This window comes from Nerophis lumbriciformis, linkage group LG24 (genome assembly GCF_033978685.3).
Source record: "Nerophis lumbriciformis linkage group LG24, RoL_Nlum_v2.1, whole genome shotgun sequence".
NCBI lineage: Eukaryota > Metazoa > Chordata > Actinopteri > Syngnathiformes > Syngnathidae > Nerophis > Nerophis lumbriciformis.
This window is the reverse complement of record NC_084571.2, coordinates 105,116-131,453: the sequence shown is the minus strand read 5'-3', so window position 1 is coordinate 131,453 and position 26,338 is coordinate 105,116. Positions and strand designations below refer to the sequence as shown.

Below are 26,338 nucleotides of genomic sequence, written 5' to 3'. Positions count from 1 at the left end.
ATTGTAGCTGAGATAGGCTCCAGCGCCCCCCGCGACCCTAAAGGGAATAAGCGGTAGAAAATGGATGGATGGATGGATTATTATACCATACCATACCAACTTTATTTATAAAGCCCTTTAAAGAGAAGCACAGTTGAAAAACAAAGGGCTGTACACCACAAAGAAATGGAGGCAAAGGACAGACTAAAAAATAACATTTAAAACAGAAATAAAAATACACATTTAAAAAGCAAATATAAATTACCCTAAGAACAGTTTGTTAGATAAAAACAGTTTAAAAATTAAAAACAGTTCAAAAAGTTAAAAGCTAAAAACAGTTTAAAGTCTCATGCTGGGTTAAAAGCCAGTGAATAAAAATGGGTTTTAAGAAGGGTCTTAAAAATAGCCAAAGAAGGGGCCTGTCTCACATGGAGAGGGAGATCGTTCCAGAGTTTGGGACCCGCAACAGAGAAAGCTCTATTATGTTGCAAGCTACATTTTTCATACATAAATGTTAATTTCTGAAAGTGTAACCCAAATGTTCCCACTGGATTAAAGATTTTACGTTATTAATAACATCTTGGAAAATGGTTTGAAATAGAAAAAAGACCTTGAATTATTGAATTATTTATTAAAAATGTTTCATCTTTTTGTATTGTCTCTTACTTTACTCTTTTTTTTTTTTTTACATTTTTTGTTAGTATAAAGAATGAGAATGTATGGAATGTTGAAATGTGTTAAAAGTGCTTTAATTTGTATACTTACATTGTGTGCTGTTTGTGTGTTCAGTTGTTCAATAAATAAAATACAATTAAAATAAATACAAAAAGTACTGCCAGTGCTTGGTGGTCCTTATCGCGATAAGTGGACTGTCGCGAGATTTGGGCCGACGGGGCTGCCATTGGTCAAGCGGGCGGTGACTAAAAGTGGGCGGTTCCCGGAAAAATCGCTAACCGGAAGGAAAGGCCAGAGCTGAAGAAGAAGAAGAAGACGGCAGATGACAGCAGCCAAAGAAGAAAAAGTACTGTAAGTGAAAACATTTAGCGAATAATGGAGTGTCTTATGAACCGGCGAGGCGTCGTGCAGGCTGGCTAACTGTCAATGTACGCCGGATATCACCCTTTTTCATTTTGTAATGGTCGCTCAGGCGAAAAGTCCCTGAAGACTAGAATTGGCGTTAGCCTTCCGACACCGAACACAAAAAAACAAAATACACCATTTTAGTAACTTTAATCGGTTTATGAAAAGATGACTTCCCGTTGAGTGAGCCATGTCAAGGTAGACGTTGTATTCATGTCAATGACTTGACGACGCAGTTGCAGAATAAAAGTTGTTTTTGATGTAGCCGCTAAGCTAAGCTAACGTGAAGTTGCTGCTCAGCTTCCTGTTATCTCCTATCAGCTGATGCTAACTAGCATGCTAGCGAACGCTGACGTCAGCATGTTTGCCTGCGCCAAGTGTGTAACATTAGATTGTGTGTAACATTGTGTGTAACAAGTGTGTAACATTAGATCTCAGCACCGAGCGATACAAGTCCGTCCAAAAATGAACAAACGTTGTAATGCCTCCTCTCTCTTCAACGAACACGCAACATGAATGCGCACAGAATTATGTCGAACGGACGCTTTTACTTGTATTATAAATATATATATCTTTTTTAAATATCAGGCGTACAATGGAGATGGTTTTTTTAAAAACATTATTATGGAACGCTGTAAACCAAACCTGTTATAGCGGACCTTGCCCAGTTCAGTTCACTGCACTGCAGGATGTGTTCATTAAATATCGCTGCCCTGTCATAAATGCAGATTTTAAAAAAATAAAACAATTTGGAGAACTTGGTGGGTAAGAAGACCAGTAGCTGCTTATTGCAAAATAATTCAACATTTTATTTGTCAGTTGCATCTCCCTGATTTATAGTTCTTTTTATTTTTATACTGCATATTGAAGCTTTCACCGAGGGCTGGGCAATTATGGCTGAAAAATGTAACACGATTTAATAAATATATATAAATATATGTGTATATATATATATATATATATATATATATATATATATATATATATATATATATATATATATATATATATGTCTTAATAAGGTTATCCAAAAAATAGTGCTCGATACCGTAGTAGAGCGCAATATATGTATGTGTGGGAAAAAAATCACAAGACTATTTCATCTCTACAGGCCTGTTTCATGAGGGGGGGTACCCTCAATCGTCAGGAAATCTCCTGACGATTGAGGGTACCCCCCCTCATGAAACAGGCCTGTAGAGATGAAATAGTCTTGTGATTTTTTCCCCGCACATACATATATATATATATATATATATATATATATATATATATATATATATACACATATATATTTATATGTACCGTTACACCCCTAATATACACACATATATATACTGTGTATATATATATATACAGTATGTATATATACGCTAATGGAGCAGCCTAGTTTTGAATGGCAGGGTCCCTGCTATCACATGTTGATAAAAATATAACAATTACATAATAAAAATCAACTACACGCTTCCCAAATGCTGTAATAAATTAAGCATGATGAGCTGACTTGAAACTGTTTAATGTTGCACTTTTTATATGTAGAAGAAAAGTTTTGTCATTTTATTTAATCTGAGCAACAACTTGAGGCAGTTTAATGTTGATTAACGTGGGCAGAATTATTATAGTGTTCCCAATGTTAAAAGGATAAAGCCATTGTTTACAAATTTGGTAAATAAATAACTGAAAAATGTATATTTTGTTGTTTTCTTACTGTACCGAAAATTAACCGAACCGTGACCTCTAAACCGAGGTACGTACCGAACTGAAATTTGTGTGTGTGTGTGTGTGTGTGTGTGTGTGTGTGTGTGTGTGTGTGTGTGTGTGTGTGTGTGTGTGTGTGTGTGTGTGTGTGTGTGTGTGTGTGTGTGTGTGTGTGTGTGTGTGTGTGTGTGTGTACCGTATTTTCCGCACTATAAGCCGCCCCGGGTTATTAGCCGCACCTTCAATGAATGGCATATTTCAAAACTTTGTTCACCTATAAGCCGCCCCGGGTTATAAGCCGCGCCTACGCTGCGCTAAAGGGAATGTAAAAAAAACAGTCAGATAGGTCAGTCAAACTTTAATAATATATTACAAACCAGCGTTCTAACAACTCTGTTCACCCCCAAAATGTAATGTGCAAATGTGCAATCACAAAAATAGTAACACTCAAATTAGTGCAGAGCAATAGCAACATCAATAACTCAACGTTGCTCGAACGTTAATGTCACACAACACACAAAATAAACATTTAAAGCTCACTTTCTGAAATTATTCCTCATCCATAAATCCCTTGAATTCTTCTTCAGTGTCTGAATTAAAAAGTTGGGCGAATACGGCATCCAAAATGGCCGGCTACGTCTCGTCGAAGTCATCAGAGTCAATGTCGCTGTTGTTGTCCAGCAGTTCCGTGAATCCTGCCTTCCGGAAAGCTCGGACCACAGTTGAGACCGATATATCCGCCCAAGCTTTTACAATCCACTGGCAGATGTTGGCGTATGTCGTCCGGCGCTGTCTCCCTGTCTTAGTGGCGCAGGTCATCTTGTTGCTTCCTCTACCTACGCACCATTGATTCATTTATGTTTAATTCTCTCGTTGCTGCTCTATTTCCGTGTTCTACTGCGTGACTTATTGCCTTGAGTTTGAATTCTGCGTTGTACACGTGTCTCTTAATAGGAGCCATTTTGTGGTCTTTACAGATGTAAACACACAAATGAAATGAAACGTAATATCCGCGCGCTTCTTCTTCTACGGGGGCGGGTGCTTACCTTGGTGGTTGCTTACAGTAGAAGAAGAAGCGCTTCCTCTTCTATGGGGGCGGGTGCTTACCTTGGCGGTTGCTTACCGTAGAAGAAGAAGCGCTTCCTCTTCTACGGGGAAAAAAGATGGCGGCTGTTTACCGTAGTTGCGAGACCTAAACTTTATGAAAATGAATCTTAATATTAATCCATATATAAAGCGCACCGGGTTATAAGCCGCACTCAGCTTTTGAGAAAATTTGTGGTTTTTAGGTGCGGCTAATAGTGCAGAAAATACGGTATATGTATATATATGTATATAAATGATAAATGGGTTGTACTTGTATAGCGCTTTTCTACCTTCAAGGTACTCAAAGCGCTTTGACACTACTTCCACATTTACCCATTCACACACACATTCACACACTGATGGAGGGAGCTGCCAGCAAGGCGCTAACCAGCACCCATCAGGAGCAAGGGTGAAGTGTCTTGCTCAGGACACAACGGACATGACGAGGTTGGTACTAGGTGGGGATTGAACCAGGGACCCTCGGGTCGCGCACGGCCACTCTTCCACTGCGCCACACCGTCCCATATGTATATATATATGTATATGTATATGTATATATATATATATATATATATATATATATATATATATATCTATATATATATATGTATATATATATATGTGTGTATATTATGTATGTGTGTGTATATGTATGTATATATATATATTATGTATGTGTGTGTATATTAGGGGTGTAACGGTACACAAAAATTTCAGTTCGGTACGTACCTCGGTTTAGAAGTCACGGTTCGGTTCATTTTCGGTACAGTAAGAAAACAACAAAATATAATTTTTTTTAGTTATTTATTTACCAAATTTGTAAACAATGGCTTTATCCTTTTAACATTGGCAACACTATAATAATTCTGCCCACGTTAATCAACATTAAACTGCCTCAAGTTGTTGCTCAGATTAAATAAAATGATAAAACTTTTTTTCTACATATAAAAAGTGCAACATTAAACAGTTTCAAGTCAACTCATCATGCTTAATTTATTACAGCATTTGGGAAGCGTGTAGTTGATTTTTGTTATGCAATTGTTATATTTTTATCAACATGTGATAGCAGGGACCCTGCCATTCAAAACTAGGCTGCTCCATTACTAATGGTTAATGTAACTATAGCTGAAAAAAATAGTACAATAGCAATAGGTGAGACTACACACACACACACGCACACACACTGCAAAATGAGCTAACGCTACGCTAAAAGTTAATTAGCCTTCACCTCCAGCCTGGACTGCAAGCGAGCTGAGCTGCAGTTTAAGTTTTTAGAAGGTCAACGGGCTCATAGTGATGTTACAAGTAGTTGACTGGGAGGTGTTTATTTTAATTTGGGGAGAGTACGCTGCCTGATGTTCACCTGCTAAACACCTATCTGCTAACCCCACCGCAGAAGCACTGACTACATGCGCTCTGAATACGCACTGCTGATTGGCTGTTACCGCTCTGAATACGCACTGCTGATTGGCTGTTACCGCTTTGTGTGTACCAATCAGATGGTTGTGTGGGTGGGATAATGCTGGGTGCTGAGACAGAGGCAGAAGAAGCAACGCAGCTTAAGACTTTAGCTTAGAAACTGGTTCGGTACACCCCTGTACCAAACCGAAGCCCCCGTACCGAAACGATTCAATACAAAACACGTACCGTTACACCCATAGTATATATAAATATATATGTGTGTATATATAAATACATATGTATATATATATATATATATAATAATAATTATTATTATAATGGATTAGATTTTATATCGCGCTTTTCTATTATTAGATACTCAAAGCGCTCACAGAGAAGTGGGAACCCATCATTCATTCACACCTGGTGGTGGTAAGCTACATTTGTAGTCACAGCTGCCCTGGGGTACACTTTCTGATTGATTGATTGAGACTTTTATTAGTAGATTGCACAGTACAGTACATATTCTGTACAATTGACCACTAAATGGTAACACCCGAATAAGTTTTTCAACTTGTTTAAGTCGGGGTCCAAGTTAATCAATTCATGGTAACGACTGACGGAAGCGAAGCTGGCAGTTTGCGCCTACGGCCCCTCCGACCACCACCTATCATTCATTCACCAGTGGGAGCGGCACCGGGGAAAGGGTGAAGTGTCCTGACCAAGCGATTTGGATGTCAAGAGGCGGGGAGCGAACCTGCAACCCTAAGGTTTCTGACACGGCCGCTCTACCCACTACGCTATACCGCCCCAAATATGTATATGTGTATATATATTGTATATGTATATATCCATCCATCCATTTTCTACCGCTTATTCCCTTTGGGGTCGCGGGGGGCGCTGGAGCCTATCTCAGCTACAATCGGGCGGAAGGCGGGGTACACCCTGGACAAGTCGCCACCTCATCGGAGGGCCAACACAGATAGACAGGCAAAATTCACACTCACATTCACACACTAGGGCCAATTTAGTGTTCCAATCAACCTATCCCCAGGTGCATGTCTTTGGAGGTGGGAGGAAGCCGGATATATATACATATATATTGTATATGTGTGTGTATATATATACACACATATATAATGTATATGTATGTAATGTATATGTATATGTACATGTGTATGGGCTGGTATAGCTCGGTTGGTAGAGTGGCCATGCCAGAAACTTGAGGGTTCCAGGTTCGATCCCCGCTTCCGCCATCCTCGTCACTGCCGTTGTGTCCTTGGGCAGGACACTTTCCCCACCTGCTCCCAATATTTTGGTACCGGTACTAAAATTATTTCGATACTTTTCGGTACTTTTCTAAATAAAGGGGACCAGAAAAAAATTGCATTATTGGCTTTAATTTAACAAAACATCAAAGGGTACATTAAACATATGTTTCTTATTGCAGTTAAGTCCTTAAATAAAATAGTGAACATAGAAGTAGGGTTGGTCGATAAGGCCTTTTATTATCTTGATATTTTTAGGCTACGTCACGATACACGATATATATCTCGTTATTTTGCCTTAGCCTTGAACTAACACTTGATGCATATAATCACACCAGTATGATGATTCTATGTGTGTACATTAAAACATTCTTGTTCATACTGCATTAATATATGCTAATGATAAACTTTCATGTTGAGAAGGAAATCACAACTAAGTCAATTTACCAAAACTGTATTTATTGAACAGTTATTAAGCAGTGGCACAAACATTCATGTCATTTCAAAACAGAAAGTGCAAGATTGTCAGAGACATTTTAAAACAAGTTACTTTTGTGCATGATGTCACTAAGATGACATATCAAAACAACACTAAATTAAAGTGAACCTTTTGTACAGAACGCCACTATAATAGTTTAAAACAAATTAAGTGCACTTTTGTGCATGATGTCAAACAAGATATTTCAATAAGTGTCAAATAAAAATGAGCTGCATAATAGGAAATCAAATAGTGTATGTCCTTCGCTATGTGGTAGGTTCCTGCGGACGTTATCTCCTTCTGTTGTTGACTATTTTTTTCATACGGTGTTGATCTGGAAATGGTTGTTTCGGCATTTTGTTGGTGTGGCACCGAATGGAGATGTTGACATGCGGAGTTTCAAGCACTCTTCATTCTCTAGAGGGTGACTTTTCAATTCATGCTACAAATTAGTAGTGCTGCTACTTATTGTAGCAACGCTTTTGCCGCATACTTGACATATTACGGTTGTCTGTTCAACATCTTTCCGCTTGAAGCCAAACCACCGCCAGGCAATGGACCCCGTGCTGTTTTTCTTAAGAATGAATTCTTCATCGTCCATTTGTTACCAGATTCACACCTTCTTTCTCTCGTATTATCAATCAATCAATCAATGTTTATTTATAGAGCCCTAAATCACAAGTGTCTCAAAGGGCTGCACAAGCCACAACGACATCCTCGGTACAAAGCCCACATAAGGGCAAGGAAAAACTCACCCCAGTGGGACGTCGATGTGAATGACTATGAGAAACCTTGGAGAGGACCGCATATACCATTCGCACCTCTCCGCTTGCACCACAGCTAACGTTACCCATGTCGCTACCTCTCTGCTCCGCGAGGGCGTATGACGTTGCACGCGCGACAGTATGTAAGAAGGTGCACTTGTTTTATGTCTCTGTGAGAAGGAGAGACAAGAGTGAGAAACGCCTGTAGTGTAATGCCCGCAGCTAAAAACAACTGCGTGAGAACGTATACTCGAATACTCACGATATAGTCATTTTCTATACCGCACAGAGACAAACCCGCGATATATCGAGTATATTCGATATATCGCCCAGCTCTACATACAAGACAACTTGTCTTTTAGTAGTAAGTAAACAAACAAAGGCTCCTAATTAGTCTGCTGACATGCAGTAACATATTGCATCATTTATCATTCTATTATTTTGTCAACATTATTAAGGACAAGTGGTAGAAAATGAATTATTAATCTACTTGTTCATTTACTGTAAATATCTGGTTACTTTCTCTTTTAACATGTTCTATCTACACTTCTATTAAAATGTAATAATCACTTATTCTTCTGTCGTTTGATACTTTACATTAGTTTTGGATGATACCACAAATACACATATATATACATATATATGTATACATACAGTATATACATATGTGTATATATGTACAAACCCTGTTTCCATATGAGTTGGGAAATTGTGTTAGATTTAAATATAAACGGAATGCAATGATTTGCAAATCCTTTTCAACCCATAATCAATTGAATGCACTACAAAGACAAGATATTTGATGTTCAAACTCATAAACTTTGTTTTTTTTTTTTGCAAATAATAGTTAACTTAGAATTTCATGGCTGCAACACGTGCCAAAGTAGTTGGGAAAGGGCATGTTCACCACTGTGTTACATCACCTTTTCTTTTAACAACACTCAATAAACGATTGGGAACTGAGGAAACTAATTGTTGAAGCTTTGAAAGTGGAATTCTTTCCCATTCTTGTTTTATGTAGAGCTTCAGTCGTTCAACAGTCCGGGGTCTCCGCTGTCGTATTTTACGTTTCATAATGCGCCACACGTTTTCGATGGGAGACAGGTCTGGACTGCGGGCGGACCAGGAAAGTACCCGCACTCTTTTTTTACGAAGCCATGCTGTTGTAACACGTGCTGAATGTGGCTTGGCAGTGTCTTGCTGAAATAAGCAGGGGCGTCCATGGAAAAAGACGGCGCTTAGATGGCAGCATTTGTTGTTCCAAAACCTGTATGTACCTTTCAGCATTAAGAGTGCCTTCACAGATGTGTAAGTTACCCATGCCTTGGGCACTAATGCACCCCCATACCATCACAGATGCTGGCTTTTGAACTTTGCGTCGATAACAGTCTGGATGGTTCGCTTCCCCTTTGGTCCGGATGACACGATGTCGAATATTTCCAAAAACAATTTGAAATAGGGACTCGTCAGACCACAGAACACATTTCCACTTTGCATCAGTCCATCTTAGATGATCTCGGGCCCAGAGAAGTTTCTGGATGTTGTTGATAAATGGCTTTCGCTTTGCATAGTAGAGCTTTAACTTGCACTTACAGATGTAGCGACCAACTGTATTTAGTGACAGTAGTTTTCTGAAGTGTTCCTGAGCCCATGTGGTGATATCCTTTAGAGATTGATGTCGGTTTTTGATACAGTGCCGTCTGAGGGATGGAAGGTCACGGTCATTCAATGTTGGTTTCCGGCCATGCCGCTTACGTGGAGTGATTTCTCCAGATTCTCTGAACCTTTTGATGATATTATGGAGCGTAGATGTTGAAATCCCTAAATTTCTTGCAATTGCACTTTGAGAAACGTTGTTTTTAAACTGTTTGACTATTTGCTCACGCAGTTGTGGACAAAGGGGTGTACCTCGCCCCATCCTTTCTTGTGAAAGACTGAGCATTTTTTGGGAAGCTGTTTTTATACCCAATCATGGCACCCACCTGTTCCCAATTAGCCTGCACACCTGTGGGATGTTCCAAATAAGTGTTTGATGAGCATTCCTCAACTTTATCAGTATTTATTGCCACCTTTCCCAACTTCTTTGTCACGTGTTGCTGGCATCAAATACTAAAGTAAATGATTATTTGCAACAAAAAAAAAAAGTTTATCAGTTTGAACATCAAATATGTTGTCTTTGTAGCATATTCAACTGAATATGGGTTGAAAATGATTTGCAAATCATTGTATTCCGTTTATATTTACATCTAACACAATTTCCCAAATCATATGGAAATGGGGTTTGTATATATATATATATATATATGTGTGTGTGTGTATATATATATATATATATATATATATATATATATATATATATATATATATATATATATATATATACATATGTATATATATATATATATGTATATATATATATACATATGTATATATATATATGTATGTATGTACATATATGTATATATATATATATATCAGTGGTTCTTAACCTTGTTGGAGGTACCAAACCCCACCAGTTTCATATGCGCATTCATCGAACCCTTCTTTCGTGAAAAATACAAATGTTTTTTTTTCAATTTCAAAACAAAGTTATAAGTTTTTTTAGTGGTGCACAAAATGAACCGTGCATGAACATCACCTTGTTCAAAGAACGAAACCAACACAGTACATGAACTCACAACAAATTACACAACTGTAAATCAGATGGAAAATTAGAGGGAATATTGTTTGGGGGTATCCATAGTACGCCGATAGGGAGAAGTCTTTTATTTACACGATGAGTCGGGTATGTCTTGACCTCCGCCGAACCCCTGAGGCCGACTCACCGAACCCCTAGGGTTCGATCGAACCCAGGTTAAGAACCACTGATATATATGTATGTGTATATGTATGTATGTGTATACTGTATATATACTATGTATGTATGTATGTATATAATTTTTATTGATATCAATTACATGCCTATTGCAGTAAATATTAATATTGTTTATCGTTCCAGCCCTACTTTCACCCAGCGTTTAGTGTTTCAGATACAAGGCATTGATGATTTGAGGGGGTTATAATGTGCCTGTTCATAGTGTCTGTTTATTGATTAATAGACTTTGAGGCTGCAAGGAGGATTTACACTCCCTCGATTGAACGTTTCTTGTTTATGGCAGTTAGACATTGTTCTTTGTAAATGGTGACTTGCTCTTTTTAGAAAATCAAGGCAGCCAGAAAGACGAGATGGGGGGATTCTTACCATACTGACGTTAGGAAAGTTGTATGTTTATATTTTTAAACAGGCTTTAAACTTTTGCTGTCTGCTGGAGAACACCACCATGTTTTAGGGCTTTCTCTTGACAATAATTGTCTGCAAGTGAAGGATTGCTGTTATGGTTACTAGATGTGTCAGAACTGCTGTATCAACAAATGGAATTGTAAAGTCCTGTTATGTTTTATTGTATCCCCGATCCTGTTTGGTGACATTTGAACATTCCACAGATTTGTCTCTTGTTTTAAGTTGAAACCTCTGAGGGAAGTTATTTGCCATATATGTAAAAAATAATCTGTTCCAAGGTCAAACTGTAGCCAAAGATAAGGTACATACCGAAAAGACCCTCGTTTCTAGAGCTGCTAAATTTTGAGAAAAAAACAATCACAATTTTGGACAAAGTTGTGATTGCGATTCAATTTGCGATTTTTATATTTTATACATAAGTGCATTAAGCTGCAAAAATAATGAGTGAAGGAAAACATGTTACTTTTAAACTGTTAATCAACATATTCTTGTCTCAAGGTGCCACATATTTAAACAATATGCTAAGATTTACTTCAAAAATATTTAGCTCAGAGCTTTTGTCTCCACAATCCTCTTTAACTGAAGAAATAGATAAAAACTACACAAAGTTTATAATGTAATGTAATCATGATATATACAATGATAATGCAAGTAACCTTTTAAAAGGATATAAACTTTTGTTTATCGTTACTGTACAATATAATTGTTTACCCTTGTACAGTAATTGGAAGGAATAACTATCCTAAATAAACAAAAAATAAAATGGACTCATTACTGTAAGCAAAAATTTTACCTAAATAAATATTGAACGTCTTAAGCTGCATTTTTTTTCCCAGATGGAAAAATGTGATCGGATGTTGTCTTTTTGTTTGACCACAGCGGCATTTTCGTTCGATCGTTCGTTTGTCCGTGTTGATGGGCTCCTATTGCCCATTGGATTTGCAGCTGAAATATTCCCACAACAGGATATTTGGCTTTGTAACCTTATTTTTTTCCCTCCTTATTTATTAATCGTGCAGCCTTACTCATTTCTTTTTTCTTTTTTACCACGTTATCATTAGTGTGCCTGTTATTACATTACATACAGTACAGGCCAAAAGTTTGGGCACACCTTCTCATTCACAACACAACTGATGGTCCCAACCCCATTGATAAAGCAAGAAATTCCACTAATCAACCCTGATAAGGCACACCTGTGAAGTGAAAACCATTTCAGGTGACTACCTCTTGAAGCTCATCGAGAGAATGCCAAGAGTGTGCAAAGCAGTAATCAGAGCAAAGGGTGACTTTTGGCCTCTACTGTATATACTTACAGTGTGTACATAAAGTGAAGTGAATTATATTTATATAGCGCTTTTCTCTGGGGACTCAAAGCACTTTGCGTAGTGAAACCCATTATCTAAGTTTCTTTTAAACCAGTGTGGGTGGCACTGCGAGCAGGTGGCTAAAGTATCTTGGAGAACACAACAGCAGTGACTAAAATAGCGGAAGCGGGGATCGAACCTGGAACCCTTAAGTTGCTGGCACGGTTGCTCTACCAACAGCGCCGCCCCAAAACGTTGATGAAGTATTTGAATGTTTTTTTTAGAGTGCTTTATAGGCGGAATGGAGCATCAACCATTATCTCCATTGTTAACTGACTTTTGCTCGCGTTTATTTTCAAGTTGGAATGCATAAAAAAGAAAAACATATGTGTCCTTGTCTCACATAAGGATTGTTAATGATAGGCAACATTTTTAAAAAGTGCAGTTCCCCTTTTATGTTACTCGACGTAGCAGCTAGTGATTTCATAACATTCTCCGGATTAAGCAAATTAGCTACAAAAAGCCTAAGAAAAAGCAAGAGGTTACCGGTAATCCTTTGACGTACACAGACATCTGGGGTCTCATCTATGAAAGTGTGCATGCAATTCTGACTAAAAGTGTCGGTACTTAAAAAAACGCAAATCATTCCAATGAGCAGTTGTGTTTTTGTAGATCACATACTTTGCACGGAAAACTGTGTACACAACTTTTCGGCCATGTTTTGTGCATGCACAAGCTTTACAGACTGAATTGATTGATTGAAACTTTTATTAGTAGATTGCACAGTATAGTACATATTCCGTACAATTGACCGCTAAATGGTAACACCCCAATAAGTTTTTCAACTTGTTTAAGTCGGGGTCCATGTAATCAATTCACTCAGATGAGTCCTCTTGTGGCCATCGTGCATAATTGTGGTGAATTTTGTGCAGCTTTTGACTCATTTAAGCTTTATTAGTGGTTAAAATGGACAACCTTTAGTTCAGCTGTAAAAAAAAACCTAAATCTCAAGAGAAGGAAATGCCAGCGAGTTCCTTCTGACCTTGCTAACTGCTAGTGATGGGTTTCCTGTTGTGCCTTTCCTGAGTTATGTCACCACTTTCCCATCCAAACTCTTGCCTGTTTCCACAATCTTGAGTATTTGTGTTGGCCACACAGAGCATTGTAGTGAGAACACATCGTTGTTTTACCTCCAAGTCGCAGCTTGCACATTCTAATGATTGGATTGTTGTTGCCATTGATAGTGTAGTATAGTCACACCTTTATGGAGCTGGATGCAGCTTCTGCAACATTTTCAGTTAATGTTGTGCACATCTAGAGAGCGTATGCATTTATAAATGCCTTCCCAAATGTTGTGCTATTGTGCAGCCTGCCCTGTACAGGAGGACATGATGAATATTTCACGGACTCTCCCTCTTTGAAGGCTCCTCCTTCCTGCCTTTTCTGTCCCACTCTCTCCCTAACCCCCCTCTCTCTCTGACCCACTTCCCTGTGGAGGTCTTCAGAGCCCATTAGGGATGCGAGCAAAGCATCCGTTTCTGATGTGAGCAGCTCTGTCTCTCTCCAAGAAGGAAAACAACAAGTGCCCCATTACTTGAAAGCTATCAGCTGCACTTACCTTTCACACATTGAGCTGTACTACTCTCATTGATTTGATAATTATTAGAGATGTCCGATATAATCGGACGATAAATGCTTTAAAATGTAATATCGGAAATTATCGGTATCGGTTTCAAAAAGTAAAATTTATGACTTCTTAAAACGCCGCTGTGTACACGGACGTAGGGAGAGGTACAGAGCGCAAATAAACCCTAAAGGCACTGCTTTGGCGTGCCGGCCCAGTCACATAATATCTACGGCTTTTCACACACACAAGTGAATGCAATTCATACTTGGTCAACAGCCATACAGGTCACACTGAGGGTGGCCGTATAAATAACTTTAACACTGTTACAAATATGCGCCACACTGTGAACCCACACCAAACAAGAATGACAAACACATTTTGGGAGAAACAGAACAAATACCCAGAACCCCTTGCAGCACTAACTCTTCCGGGACGCTACAATATACACCCCCCGCTACCCCTACCCCAACACCTCAACCCCGCCCCCCCCAAACCCACCCACCTCAACCTCCTCGTGCTCTCTCAGGGAGAGCATGTCCCAAATTCCAAGCTGCTGTTTTGAGGCATGTTAAAAAAAATAATGCACTTTGTGACTTCAATCAAATCAAATCAAATCAACTTTATCAATAATAAATATTGCAGTGCCATGTTGGCATTTTTTTCCATAACTTGAGCTGATTTATTTTGGAAAACCTTGTTACATTGTTTAATGCATCCAGCGGGGCATCACAACAAAATTAGGCATAGTAATGTGTTAATTCCACGACTGTATATATTGGTTTCGGTTGATATCGGTAATTAAGAGTTGGACAATATTGGAATATCGGATATCTGCAAAAAAGCCATTATCGGACATCTCTAGTTGTGTACCGTATTTTTCGGACTATAAGTCACAGTTTTTTTCATAGTTTGGCCGGGCTCCAGTGCGATTTATGTTTTTTTCCTTCTTTATTATGCATTTTCGGCAGGTGCGACTTATACTCCGAAAAATACGGTATATTTGAGCCCCCATCCCCTTTTGTAAGAAATTGTATTAATTAATTAATAATTACTTTTAAGTTTTGCTAACCGACAACGTATATTGTATTATTTGTTTGTTTTATTTAACTTGGATATTTAAGCATTTTTATTTCAATAACAATGTTAAAATACACCAGAAATACAAGTTTATTGCATTTGAAAGTATATACATGCATTATTATTATGTATTATCATTAAATCAATGGTTGATTTGGCCTCATAAAAAATAATGGCAATAATATTGTTTACCGCCAATAATTTGTACCGGTAGGTCAATATATCCTCAAGCAAAATTTGTTATCGGCCCAGGCCTAATGCATCCATCCGCTGTTGCCATTTCTAATACAAAAGTAGCACATAGTTCCAACTTAAACTGTCGGTAGCCTCGCTATGGAAGCGCTAAAAATGTAAACAAAGATGGCAGGGAGAAGATGATGTCAAAATGGAGGGACATGAATAAGACCGCACACTAGGGCTGGGCGATCCGGCAATAAAATTATAATTTTTTTCATCTCCTCCAATCTCTAGTATCACAATTTTTGTTTTTTTAAATTAAAGGCGGATTGTCCCGTGCAGGGTTGTATTGAATATTGTTGCAGCCCTACTGTTTACTACTGCAGTAGCTTGCTACAGACATTTTCACCATGTTTGAGCAACTTCATATATGCTAACAGCTGACAACTGTCATTTTGTTCAGATCTATGATTGTGTTTAACAGAGGTGCAACAGTACAGGTAACCCACGCTCTGGTCCGTACCTGGTTTTAGGCCCACAGTTTTGCTTCATTTTTGGTATGTTTTGCGGGGGTAAAGATAACAACTTTTTTTCCTCTCAAAGTTCTCGTGTTTTTTTGCTTATCATCACAAACATTCTGCAATAAACAAAGTATAATTGGTGTTGTGAATACTACAAGACTTGTATTTCAAGTTATCGTTTACTAAACAACACTTTTAAATGGTAAATTATTATTGCTATTCTTTAATTACTTGTATGCAACAGTGCTTCTCACCTGTGCTTTCAGCAAACTGCAGGCGGTGACCCAGATTGATGAATTTTTTAAAACCCAATTATTGTATCTTTATATTTAATAAATAATACATTAAAGTGCAGTTTGAATTCGAAGTACTGTACAATAATGTGTACCAACACATAAAACAAGTTTAATGATTATTTCAGGAAGTTTTTTAGTACATGTTATATCAGAGGAGTTGATTTTTTTTGCACACACATAAACAAAATGTAAAAAATGTTTCGATATGAAAACACATTTTAATTAGTGGGTGTGTTTATTCTCCTGGTCGGGACCAATACAATAGTAAAGTCACAATTATATTCTGTGCCTTCAGGGCAAGATTACTAGTGCGCTGCAGTGAAACTCAAGTCTATCACTAATGTCGCTGCCCCTTCTCAATGTGTTTCAACTTCTAAGCTAGTGTTAGTCATACTTCTTCATTTTGTTTTTCCGAGCTGAACTTTCAGCTGTGTAACGGGAATGAGGCACAATGCTGATTAGACATTATTTACGTCATGACGAGCCTGACTTTCGCGGGGGTGGAACAAAATAGTCGCGCACACACACACACACACACGGACACAAACACTTTCACATAAACCCGCAAACGTACACAGACACACACAGGATCACCGTCAATAAAGGCGGACTGTTCCGTGCAGGATAAGGTGTGTCCAAACTTTTGGGCTGTACTGTGTGTGTGTGTGTGTGTGTGTAAAACACTGCAAGACGAGATCCCCATTGGAATGTATGCACCAACTGCGCCTGTGTATTAAATTTTGAGGAATGTGGAAATGTAATTTTGCATTGAAGGACTCTTTCACATGAGTTGAAATGTTACACTCAAATACTTTTGTTTTGTATTTTGTTATTTATCATGCATACTTCACACTACACACTTCACACTATTTATCATGCATACTTCACATTACAAACAGGGTCAAGCAGGGGTGTCCAATAATGACATGGCTAAAAAAAACCTCAAAAAAGGAAAATCAGAGCTCAAGGCATTATGTAATGAGAAAAAGCTGACACGTTGAAATATTTGTCTTTAAATATATGGATGATGTTAATTTAGCCTCTTTAATAGACAATTTAATTTCAAATGACATTACACTGTTTCACCTAACATGATTATTAATCGTGATTTCAATATTGTTAAAATAATCGTGATTATTCTTTTGGCCATAATCGTGCAACCACAGTTCCGGGTACTTCTCTATATAATCAATGGATGACGCTCAGGTTCATCGTCATAACAATTGATAAATGACAAATGTTGCCATAGCTCTGCAGGTTGCACTATTTTAGCCCACCGTCTCCACAGCGCTGGAGTGGTGCCCTCTGTTTCGTTTGAAATAAAATGCCGTGCAACTGAAAAGCAGCTTTTGTATGAGTTTTTGTTTAGTTACTTCCCCCTCTGTTACTCAGCGAGAATTTTTTTTTTGTCGCGCAATACTTGCCCTATCCGTGTGTGACATCATTTTCAGCACAACTTAGAATTTGTCAATGTAAGGTACTGGAAAAGGGGGTGGATGTTTCCTTAAAATAAAAACAAGGTGTAGTAAAATGTGACAAACAGAACATCCAAACGACACATATTACGCTTGAGTCCCATGATTGGTTCCTGCTGAATATTTGCTCTCCCGTCACATGTTGAAGATTAGGCCCAGCTCAGCACACAGAGGAGGTGCAGGAGGAAAACGCTAACTACAACCAAATTTAAGTGGATTGCATCAGCCGTGATGTTTTAGCGTCGTCTTTCGTCATTTTTCCACTGTAGTCCTCGCTCGTGACCAAGTGGAGGTTAGTCCGACTTTTCACCGTGCTCAGCACTAAAACCTCCTTTGCTGGCTGCATTTCCTGCGCTGGCCTGACTTGTTTCCTGTCTTTCAGTGCAGCACCACGGTGGCTGACCTCAACGTCTGTCACTCCACTCGTCAAAGGGGGTTTGGTTCGTTTGTGCACGGATTCTGTATTTTACCGCCAAGCTGCAGGTGTTGTTGACACACGCACATTGACACAAGGCTCACATGCGGACTGGTGTGGCTCTCTTAAGAACAGGAAGTCAACGTGCGTGTCAAGTCCAGCTCCTATTTTTTGGTTCTTGTGTGCAGTTTGACACTTGCATGCAGTTTTTAGAACACCGACAGTGTTACTTGTATGTAAGTGTTTCCCACACAGGTGCAATGGTGTAATTGTAATGGATGCTCTACGAAAGACGAATAATGTAAGACTAAGCTGCATGTGAGTGTGTTTAAATTGAGGGTAGACTCACAGCAGCACTCGAGGAAAGCGATTTGGCGTTTGTGTCCGTCTCCAACAAGACCAGAAAAGGTATTGCGTTTCTGGTCGCTTTAAAAAAAAGTTTTAGTGTCTGCAGGGTTTCTCCCAGCTTGCCAATATACGTGTTGCTGTAGGGCTGTGGTCAAACATGACGCTAGCATATCATTTGCACAATAGCAACGATGCATTGTGTCATTAGTAATTAGTATACATATATTTTTTTCTTATATTGTTTTGCTCGATTTTTCATTTGTTGCTGCTTATTGTACAAAAGCCAAAACCAATGAAGTTGGCACGTTGTGTAAATCGTAAATAAAAACAGAATACAATGATTTCCAAATCCATCCATTTTCTAGCGCTTGTCCCTTTCGGGGTCGCGGGGGGCGCTGGAGCCAATCTCAGCTGCATTCGGGCAGAAGGCGGGGTACACCCTGGACAAATCCGTTTCAACCTATATTCAATTGAATACACTGCAAAGACAAGATACTTAACGTTCAAACTGGTAAACTTTAGTTTTTGCAAATATTAGCTCATTTGCGATTTGATGCCTTCAACATGTTTCAAAAAAGCTGGCACAAGTGGCAAAAAAAGACTGAGAAAGTTGAGGAATGCTCATCAAACACTTATTTGGAACATCCCACAGGCAGTAATGCATCAAAAAGTGACATCAGTGTGTAAAGGATATCACTACACGGGCTCAGGAACGCTTCAGAAAACCACTGTCAGTAACTACAGTTTGTTGCTACATCTGTAAGTGCAAGTTAAAACTCTACAATGCAAAGCTAAAGCCATTTATCAACAACACCCAGAAACACCGTCGGCTTCGCTGGGCCCGAGCTCATCTAAGATGGACTGATGCAAAGTGGAAAAGTGTTCTGTGGTCTGACGATTCCACATTTCAAATTGTTTTTGGAAACTGTGGACGTCGTGTCCTCCGGACCAAAGAGGAAAAGAACCATGTTATAGGCGCAAAGTTCAAAAGCCAGCATCTGTGATGGCATGGGTAACTTACACATCTGTGAAGGCACCAATAATGCTGAAAGGTACATACAGGTTTTGGAGCAACATATGTTGCCATCCAAGCCACATCTTTTTCATGGACGCCCCTGCTTATTTCAGCAAGACAATGCCAAGCCACATTCTGCACGTGTTACAACAGCGTGGCTTTGTAGTAAAAGAGATCGGCCTGCCTGTAGTCCAGACCTGTCTCCCATTGAAAATGTGTGGCGCATTATGAAGCGTAAAATACCACAACGTAGACCCCAGACAGTTAAAACAACTTAAGCTGTACATCAAGCAAGAATGGGAAAGAATTCCACCTGAAAAGCTTCAAAAATGTGTCTCCTCAGTTCCCAAACGTTTACAGAGTGTCGTTAAAAGAAAAGGCCATGTAACACAGTGGTAAAAATGCCCCTGTGCCAACTTTTTTGCAATGTGTTGCTGCCATTAAATTCTAAGTTAATGATTATTTGCAAAAAAAAAAGAAGTTTCTCAGTTCGAACATTAAATATCTTGTCTTTGCAGTCTATTCAATTTAATATAAGTTGAAAAGGATTTGCAAATCATTGTATTCTGTTTTTATTTACGATTTACACAACGTGCCAACTTTACTGGTTTTGGGTTTTGTGTGTCTCTCTCTCTCTCTCTCTCTCTCTCTCTCTCTCTCTCTCTCTCTCTCTCTCTCTCTCTCTCTGTCTCTCTGTCTCTCTGTCTCTCTGTCTCTCTGTCTCTCTGTCTGTCTGTCAAGGTTTCCCCCAGCTTGAAATCTACATGTGGCGGTGGGTTTGTGGCTAGGGGTGTGGTCAATGAGACATCATCACATAATTTGCATAATTGTTGATGAATGCATATACAATATATATATTTTAATGCTAAAAATAATTTATACATTTAAAAACAAGTCTGTGTTATTAGTACTTAGTAACATATTTTTTTTATATAATTTTGCTCTATTTTTATAATTGTTATTATTGTACAATGTAACACCTGTGGTAGCTGCTGGTCTTTCAAGTACGGGAAGCTATTTTTCAGCTACTCTTTAAACATGACAACAGTCTCCAACAACAGATGAAATATATAATCATGCTAGATTTTAACAAAGAAAACTTCACTTAAAAAATTATAAATCTCCAAATCAACAGGAACAACGGAATGAAAGTTGAAAAGTGCTCAGGCAGTGTTTTATATTTCAAGATTGCTGATTCACTCATTTTGTCAATTTCCACCGCCCGCAGAACGTCACCGACATGTCGCCGTTCCGCATTCCAGCGCTAAATATACAGAGGTTCTATTTTTTCCGGATGCCACAACAAATCCGTTCAATTTAGCTAAAATCTGCTAGTGTTGGACAGAAAGTCATGCACAAACACAAAATATAGTATCCGGTTTACTTTCAAAATTAAATAATAATGAAATACTGAAATAGGCGGATCGTATTTTACACTTTGAAAGGTCGTAATGGGTGGTGACGGACATAAAGTCACCTTGACAAACGTTTTCAGATGTAATTTCATCTTGTTGACACAAATGGATGATGGAGGTCCAAAATTAAAGAATACATTATGGGCAGCTAAATGGGTATTTGGGGGCCTGTGTCAAATATCAGCTGATATGGAGACCTGGAAAGCAGAGGACTGATTTTGTTACACACTCACCAGGGATGATGTTACTGTTGTATTGTTGTTTGCTGCAAAAAAAATAAAGTGGCAGAACCGAGTTTATTTGCTTCTGCTTCTCTGGAAGGACATGATAAACGTTTTGTAGTTCGCTTTATTACTACTTTCCTTATCACGTGATTATTTGCGAGATCTTGTAAAGGTCCTCACTATTTCGCTGCACGACGGGTCTGCAACAGAACAGCGGCGGGGATTGTCAGACGGCAGATGGTGGCGCCCTGCCGCGGCCGTTCCGCATTCAGCAAAAATTCGGGGTTACCCCCGAGGCTCCAGACACTCGCGTGCGTCTTGCTGACGATTGATCAAAGTTTATGCTCATCATTAGTCAATAGTACTTAATAATATAGGCTATATATCCATTCATAAAATATATCACATCCTCACTTTTAGGGTGTGGTGGCTTCAATTTAGCCGTGGCGCTGTGCTACGATCAGAAAACTATAGTGGAAACCGTATGCATATACCGTATTTTTCGGATTATAAATCGCAGTTTTTTTCATAGTTTGGCCAGGGGTGCGATTTATACTCTGGAGTGACTTATGTGTGAAATTATTAACACATTACCGTAAAATATCAAATAAGATAGAAGAAGAAGTGGCGCATTGTCTACCTTTGGAGTTGGCAGAGTTGTTTTGAAGCGACACCGAGGAAGAAGATTTCCTCGGATTTAGCGATTAGGAGTGACAGATTGTTTGGTAAACGTATAGCATGTTCTATATGTTATAGTTATTTGAATAACTCTTACCATAATATGTTACGTTAACATACCAGGCACGTTCTCAGTTCATTATTTATGCGTCATATAACGTACACCTATTCAGCCTGTTGTTCACTATTCTTTATTTATTTTAAATTGCCTTTCAAATGTCTATTCTTGGTGTTGGATTTTATCAAATAAATGTCCCCAAAAAATGTGACTTATACTCCAGTGCGACTTATATATGGTTTTTTCTTTCTTTATTGTGCATTTTCGGCCGGTGCGACTTATACTCCGGAGCGACATATAATCCGAAAAATACGGTACATACACATATCCAATGTATTACTATTGGTTTTCACGTACACGACGCTCATTTGTAAGGTGTGGCCGCATTTTTTTTTGTCATGGCCTGGGCTCCACGATCAATTACATGTAGAGGAAACTCTGGTCTGAATACTCGCTACATATAGCTACGGTAAGTTGGCATCACGCTATGTCTTCCTATTCTTTGGCAAACAAGGTGTGTATGAGGTGTGTTCCTTGAAAAAGTGGAGTTACGATGCTTTTTGATTGATTGATTGATTGATTGAAACTTTTATTAGTAGATTGTACAGTACAGTACATATTCCGTACAATTGAACACTAAATGGTAACACCCGAATAATTGTTTAAGTCGGGGTCCACATACCGCCACATGCTGAATGAAGTTCTATCGACATGCTACATTTATAGACAGTTCCATAATAATGTGTTAATGAGCAAGGGCCAACAGTTCAAACAATCAATCATAGTTTATTTGTACAGCCCTTAATCACAAGTGCCTCAAAGGGCATCACACCACAATGGCATCCCCTGATCTCAACCCGCATTCGGGCAAGGACAAATTCCGAAATCCTGAGCTGGGAAAAAGAAGAAACCATAGGAAGGGGCAGCAGTTATGTTTGTGTACGTACAGTACAGCATTTTCTCTATTGCAGGGATCCCCAAACTACGTCCCGCGGGCCGGATACGGCCCCCCCAGCGTCCAAAATCCGGCCCGCGGGAAGTCCCAAGTTTAAAAAAAAAAAGTTTTTTATTTTTTTATTTAAAAAAAAATAATTTGTCCTTACTAGTCCATTTTCTACCGTCTCCTAGCCACTCAGGCAAATCATATTGTCTAAAAATGCATTTTACCATCGATAACGTGACATGCAGCAAGTGCGCTCTTTAAGTCAATTAGTGCGGGAGGAATATATATGTATGAATATATATATATATATATATATATATATATATATATATATATATATATATATATATATATATATTATACACACACACAGTATATATACACACATATACATATATATACATGGACATATACATATATACACACACATATATACACATTTATATATATACACACACACACACACATTTACATATAATATATACATATATATATATATATATATATATATATATATATATATATATATATAGCGCGGCCCCCAGCCAAATTGTTTTACCCCAATGCGGCCCCGGAGTCAAAAAGTTTGGGGACCCCTGCTCTATTGTGTTAACCTGGCGTGGTCTTTTTATAAGCATGTGTCGTCGTGGTAACCTGAGAATTGTTCAGAGACGAAGGCCTCTCCTACAGCACTTAATTATGCCCAACCTGGTTAAGTAATAAAGAAGTGACGTGGCGCCATAGCTTCACTGTGACGACTCCCCTCAGCACGTAACACTGTAAACGGCAAAAATGAAGGTCTTTTAACGGCGCTTCTTAGCGCCATGTGCCCGCATGAATAAGTACCCAAAGTGTAGTGCAGTATTAATGTGTGTCATTTTGTGTTTTCAGTTCCCCTGGCTTGGTCTCCTCTTCCTTTTGGCTCATCCACCTGCCTTAACTGACCTACCCAGACCCCCCCTTGCGCCAAGCCTACAGCCCACCACGCCTGCCTCTCTCTCTTAAACAGAACCGCTAACAAAAACAAAAACCCCAAACCCCGCTATGGCCGGACGAGGCGGACCCGCGCGGACCAACGGCGCCGCGGCAAGCAACAAGATCTGCCAGTTCAAGCTGGTGCTGCTAGGGGAGTCGGCAGTGGGCAAGTCCAGCTTGGTCCTGCGCTTCGTCAAAGGCCAGTTCCACGAGTACCAGGAGAGCACCATCGGAGGTGAGCTTTGTCCACTTTGTCAAGCTGCTGGAGATGTGGTGACAGGATGCGCTCACACTAAATGTTTGCCCTGTCAGCTCTGGGCTTAGTCAAAGATTACAAAGCTTTAAACTATGTGCTGTGGAAGTTACTGCTTGGTTTCCTCTGTCATGTGACGAGAAGCTGAGTCAGCAACGCCACTCGCCCCTCTTTCACTTGTAAGCTTTTTTCTTATCGTGTTATTTCAACTTGTTGCTCGGAACATGTTTTGATAATTGTCCCTGATTTGAAATATGCATACCTTTTCTATGCCTTTTCACTTTTTAGCAGCATGCAAGCTGTATTTTAGTTCTCTAAAAGGTGACTTTTGGGAAGGCAGGGTTTGGTTAGCGGTCCAAAAGTCAGTTTTAGCAATCGACTTATTGTTGTCCGAGCCGATTATCGGCGCCGATATTTGGCATTTTGATGTATATCAGTATCAACTTTTTTTCAAATGGATATTAAGCCTTTTTTAAATTTTTTGTTTAACAACTAAAACAGAACTACCTCAGATACAATAAATACACGTATGATACCAGTATTTAGCATTATAGTGAAGTAGATAGGAATAAGCACTGCTCAAGCACCAGCCTGCTTTCCCTGCGTGAGATAAGTTCCCTTTTTGCTGGAGCCCAATTTTTATTCCTTTAAGAATGAAAAATGTATCTCATTGTCAATCCTCCCCAAATATTTTTTTATATCTTAGGGCATTTATTTGAGTTCTTTTGAGAATTCTTCTGCTTTCACTGCCATGCCCTGCCCCTCCCTTGTCCTCACGCTCATTAAAGTAGCGTGCAGGGTTTCATGCTCCGTGATTCAATCAAATAATGTGACAGATATGAATGACAAATACAAAAAACATTGTATAAGTAAAGTAGAGAAGGCAGCAGCTCACACATTCTCATACTTTCTGTAACACCCGGAAAGAAATGATGTGAACCAGCTGTCTCAACTATATAAGCTATGTGAAGGAGCCCAGAATTGTTTTTATTTAAATGTTTGCAATATTTCAACGTTCCTCACGAGGAATCTTTACAATTTATTCAATCCATTAACTGCTATAAAAGTGATTAGATGGCGAGTTATTGTGATGTAGAAAAATATTTTGTAATGCAAATGTCGATGCTCCTCTTAGACACACATAATAAAAGTGTTTGTTTGTGAAATCTGTCAGGTTCAAACACTGATGACATCTATTAAACAAGACAAGAAGCAAGGAATTAAAAATGTAGCTCAATGAGGAGAAACGCGTAGACACTGTACCCTTGCACAGTGTCTCAACACGCTCTGACGAAAGATTGTACGCCTACTCTTTTATTTGGACTTTCCCTGATTACATGGCAACAGCTGTTTCTAAAGGTACGGGGGTCGTAAACAGCCATCGCCTTTGATTACAAACAGTTCAACGAAAAGGTCGTAAAAGAGTTCAAAGAAAAGGTTGTAAACAGCCGTTGCCCTCGGTCACAGAACAGTTCAAAGTAAAGTCAGGCCCTGCTTCCTCTCCACTTTGTAGTTCTTGGGTTAAGACAAAATCTCTCTGTGGATTACAACACATCAAAGAAACAGAACACCTTCATGTTGCTTCCCATCCTACACAGTGGAGTTTTACAAGCCTTCTTCTTGGTAGGTTGAAAGACAGCTTTTGTCTTTTCGCCGGGAACTCATGGCAACACAAAGTTTTGTGATAACTTGGATACAATTATTCTGACAAAATCCCCTGATGTTTTTGCTGCTAAATTAGGCAGCATAAAACATTGTCTGCGCTGGTCTGATGTTTCCTAAAAAAATATTCAAAAACAAAAACCTTAAAGCCTTGTATAGCTGTTTACTAACATATACTATTGATGTTTAAATACATTTAAATGCAAAATAATATCTTCTCCAAATATTGGTTATCGGCCTCCTTGACTGCTAATAATCGGTATCGGCCCTGAAAAATAACATATCAGTCAATCTCAAGTAAATTTTCAGTTTATGCTTAATAACTTGAAAAACGTTCTCCCGTGCAGCGGCCTTCCTCACACAGACGGTATGTCTGGATGATACAACAGTCAAGTTTGAGATCTGGGACACAGCAGGCCAGGAGCGGTATCACAGCTTGGCGCCCATGTACTACAGAGGAGCGCAGGCAGCCATCGTGGTCTATGACATCACCAACACAGTGAGTGACGTTATTAGACATTCCCAGTTTTTGTTTGAGATTTGTTAGTGTGCCGAACCTTGTCCTCCTTATTGTGGTTGATGATTACTCAATTCTTGCAGACCTTTGTGCTTTTATGTCTCTGAGTCATGTGAAGCACATAAAAGTACTCACCAGATGAGTTCAGTTTAAAGCCTTCTCACCCTTTTATCGTCCTCTCTAAAGGACACTTTCACACGTGCAAAGAATTGGGTGAAGGAGCTCCAGCGACAAGCCAGTCCAAACATTGTCATTGCTCTGGCTGGGAACAAAGCAGACCTGGCCAACAAGAGAGCTGTTGATTTCCAGGTGGAGAGAAAGAGATAT

At 39.0% G+C, this 26,338-nt stretch overlaps 1 protein-coding gene across 1 annotated transcript in view; it reads left to right on the top strand.

Moving 5' to 3' along the window:
* Positions 1–878: 878 nt before the first annotated feature.
* rab5c (RAB5C, member RAS oncogene family) overlaps positions 879–26,338 on the top strand; it is a 31,211-nt gene continuing 5,751 nt past the window's right edge. The window contains exons 1-4 of the mRNA XM_061981283.1: positions 879–1,005; positions 23,496–23,814; positions 25,842–25,993; positions 26,198–26,320. Coding sequence (XP_061837267.1) covers positions 23,649–23,814; positions 25,842–25,993; positions 26,198–26,320 — 441 coding nt within the window. The 5' untranslated portion in view covers positions 879–1,005; positions 23,496–23,648. The remainder of the gene's footprint in view (positions 1,006–23,495; positions 23,815–25,841; positions 25,994–26,197; positions 26,321–26,338) is intronic.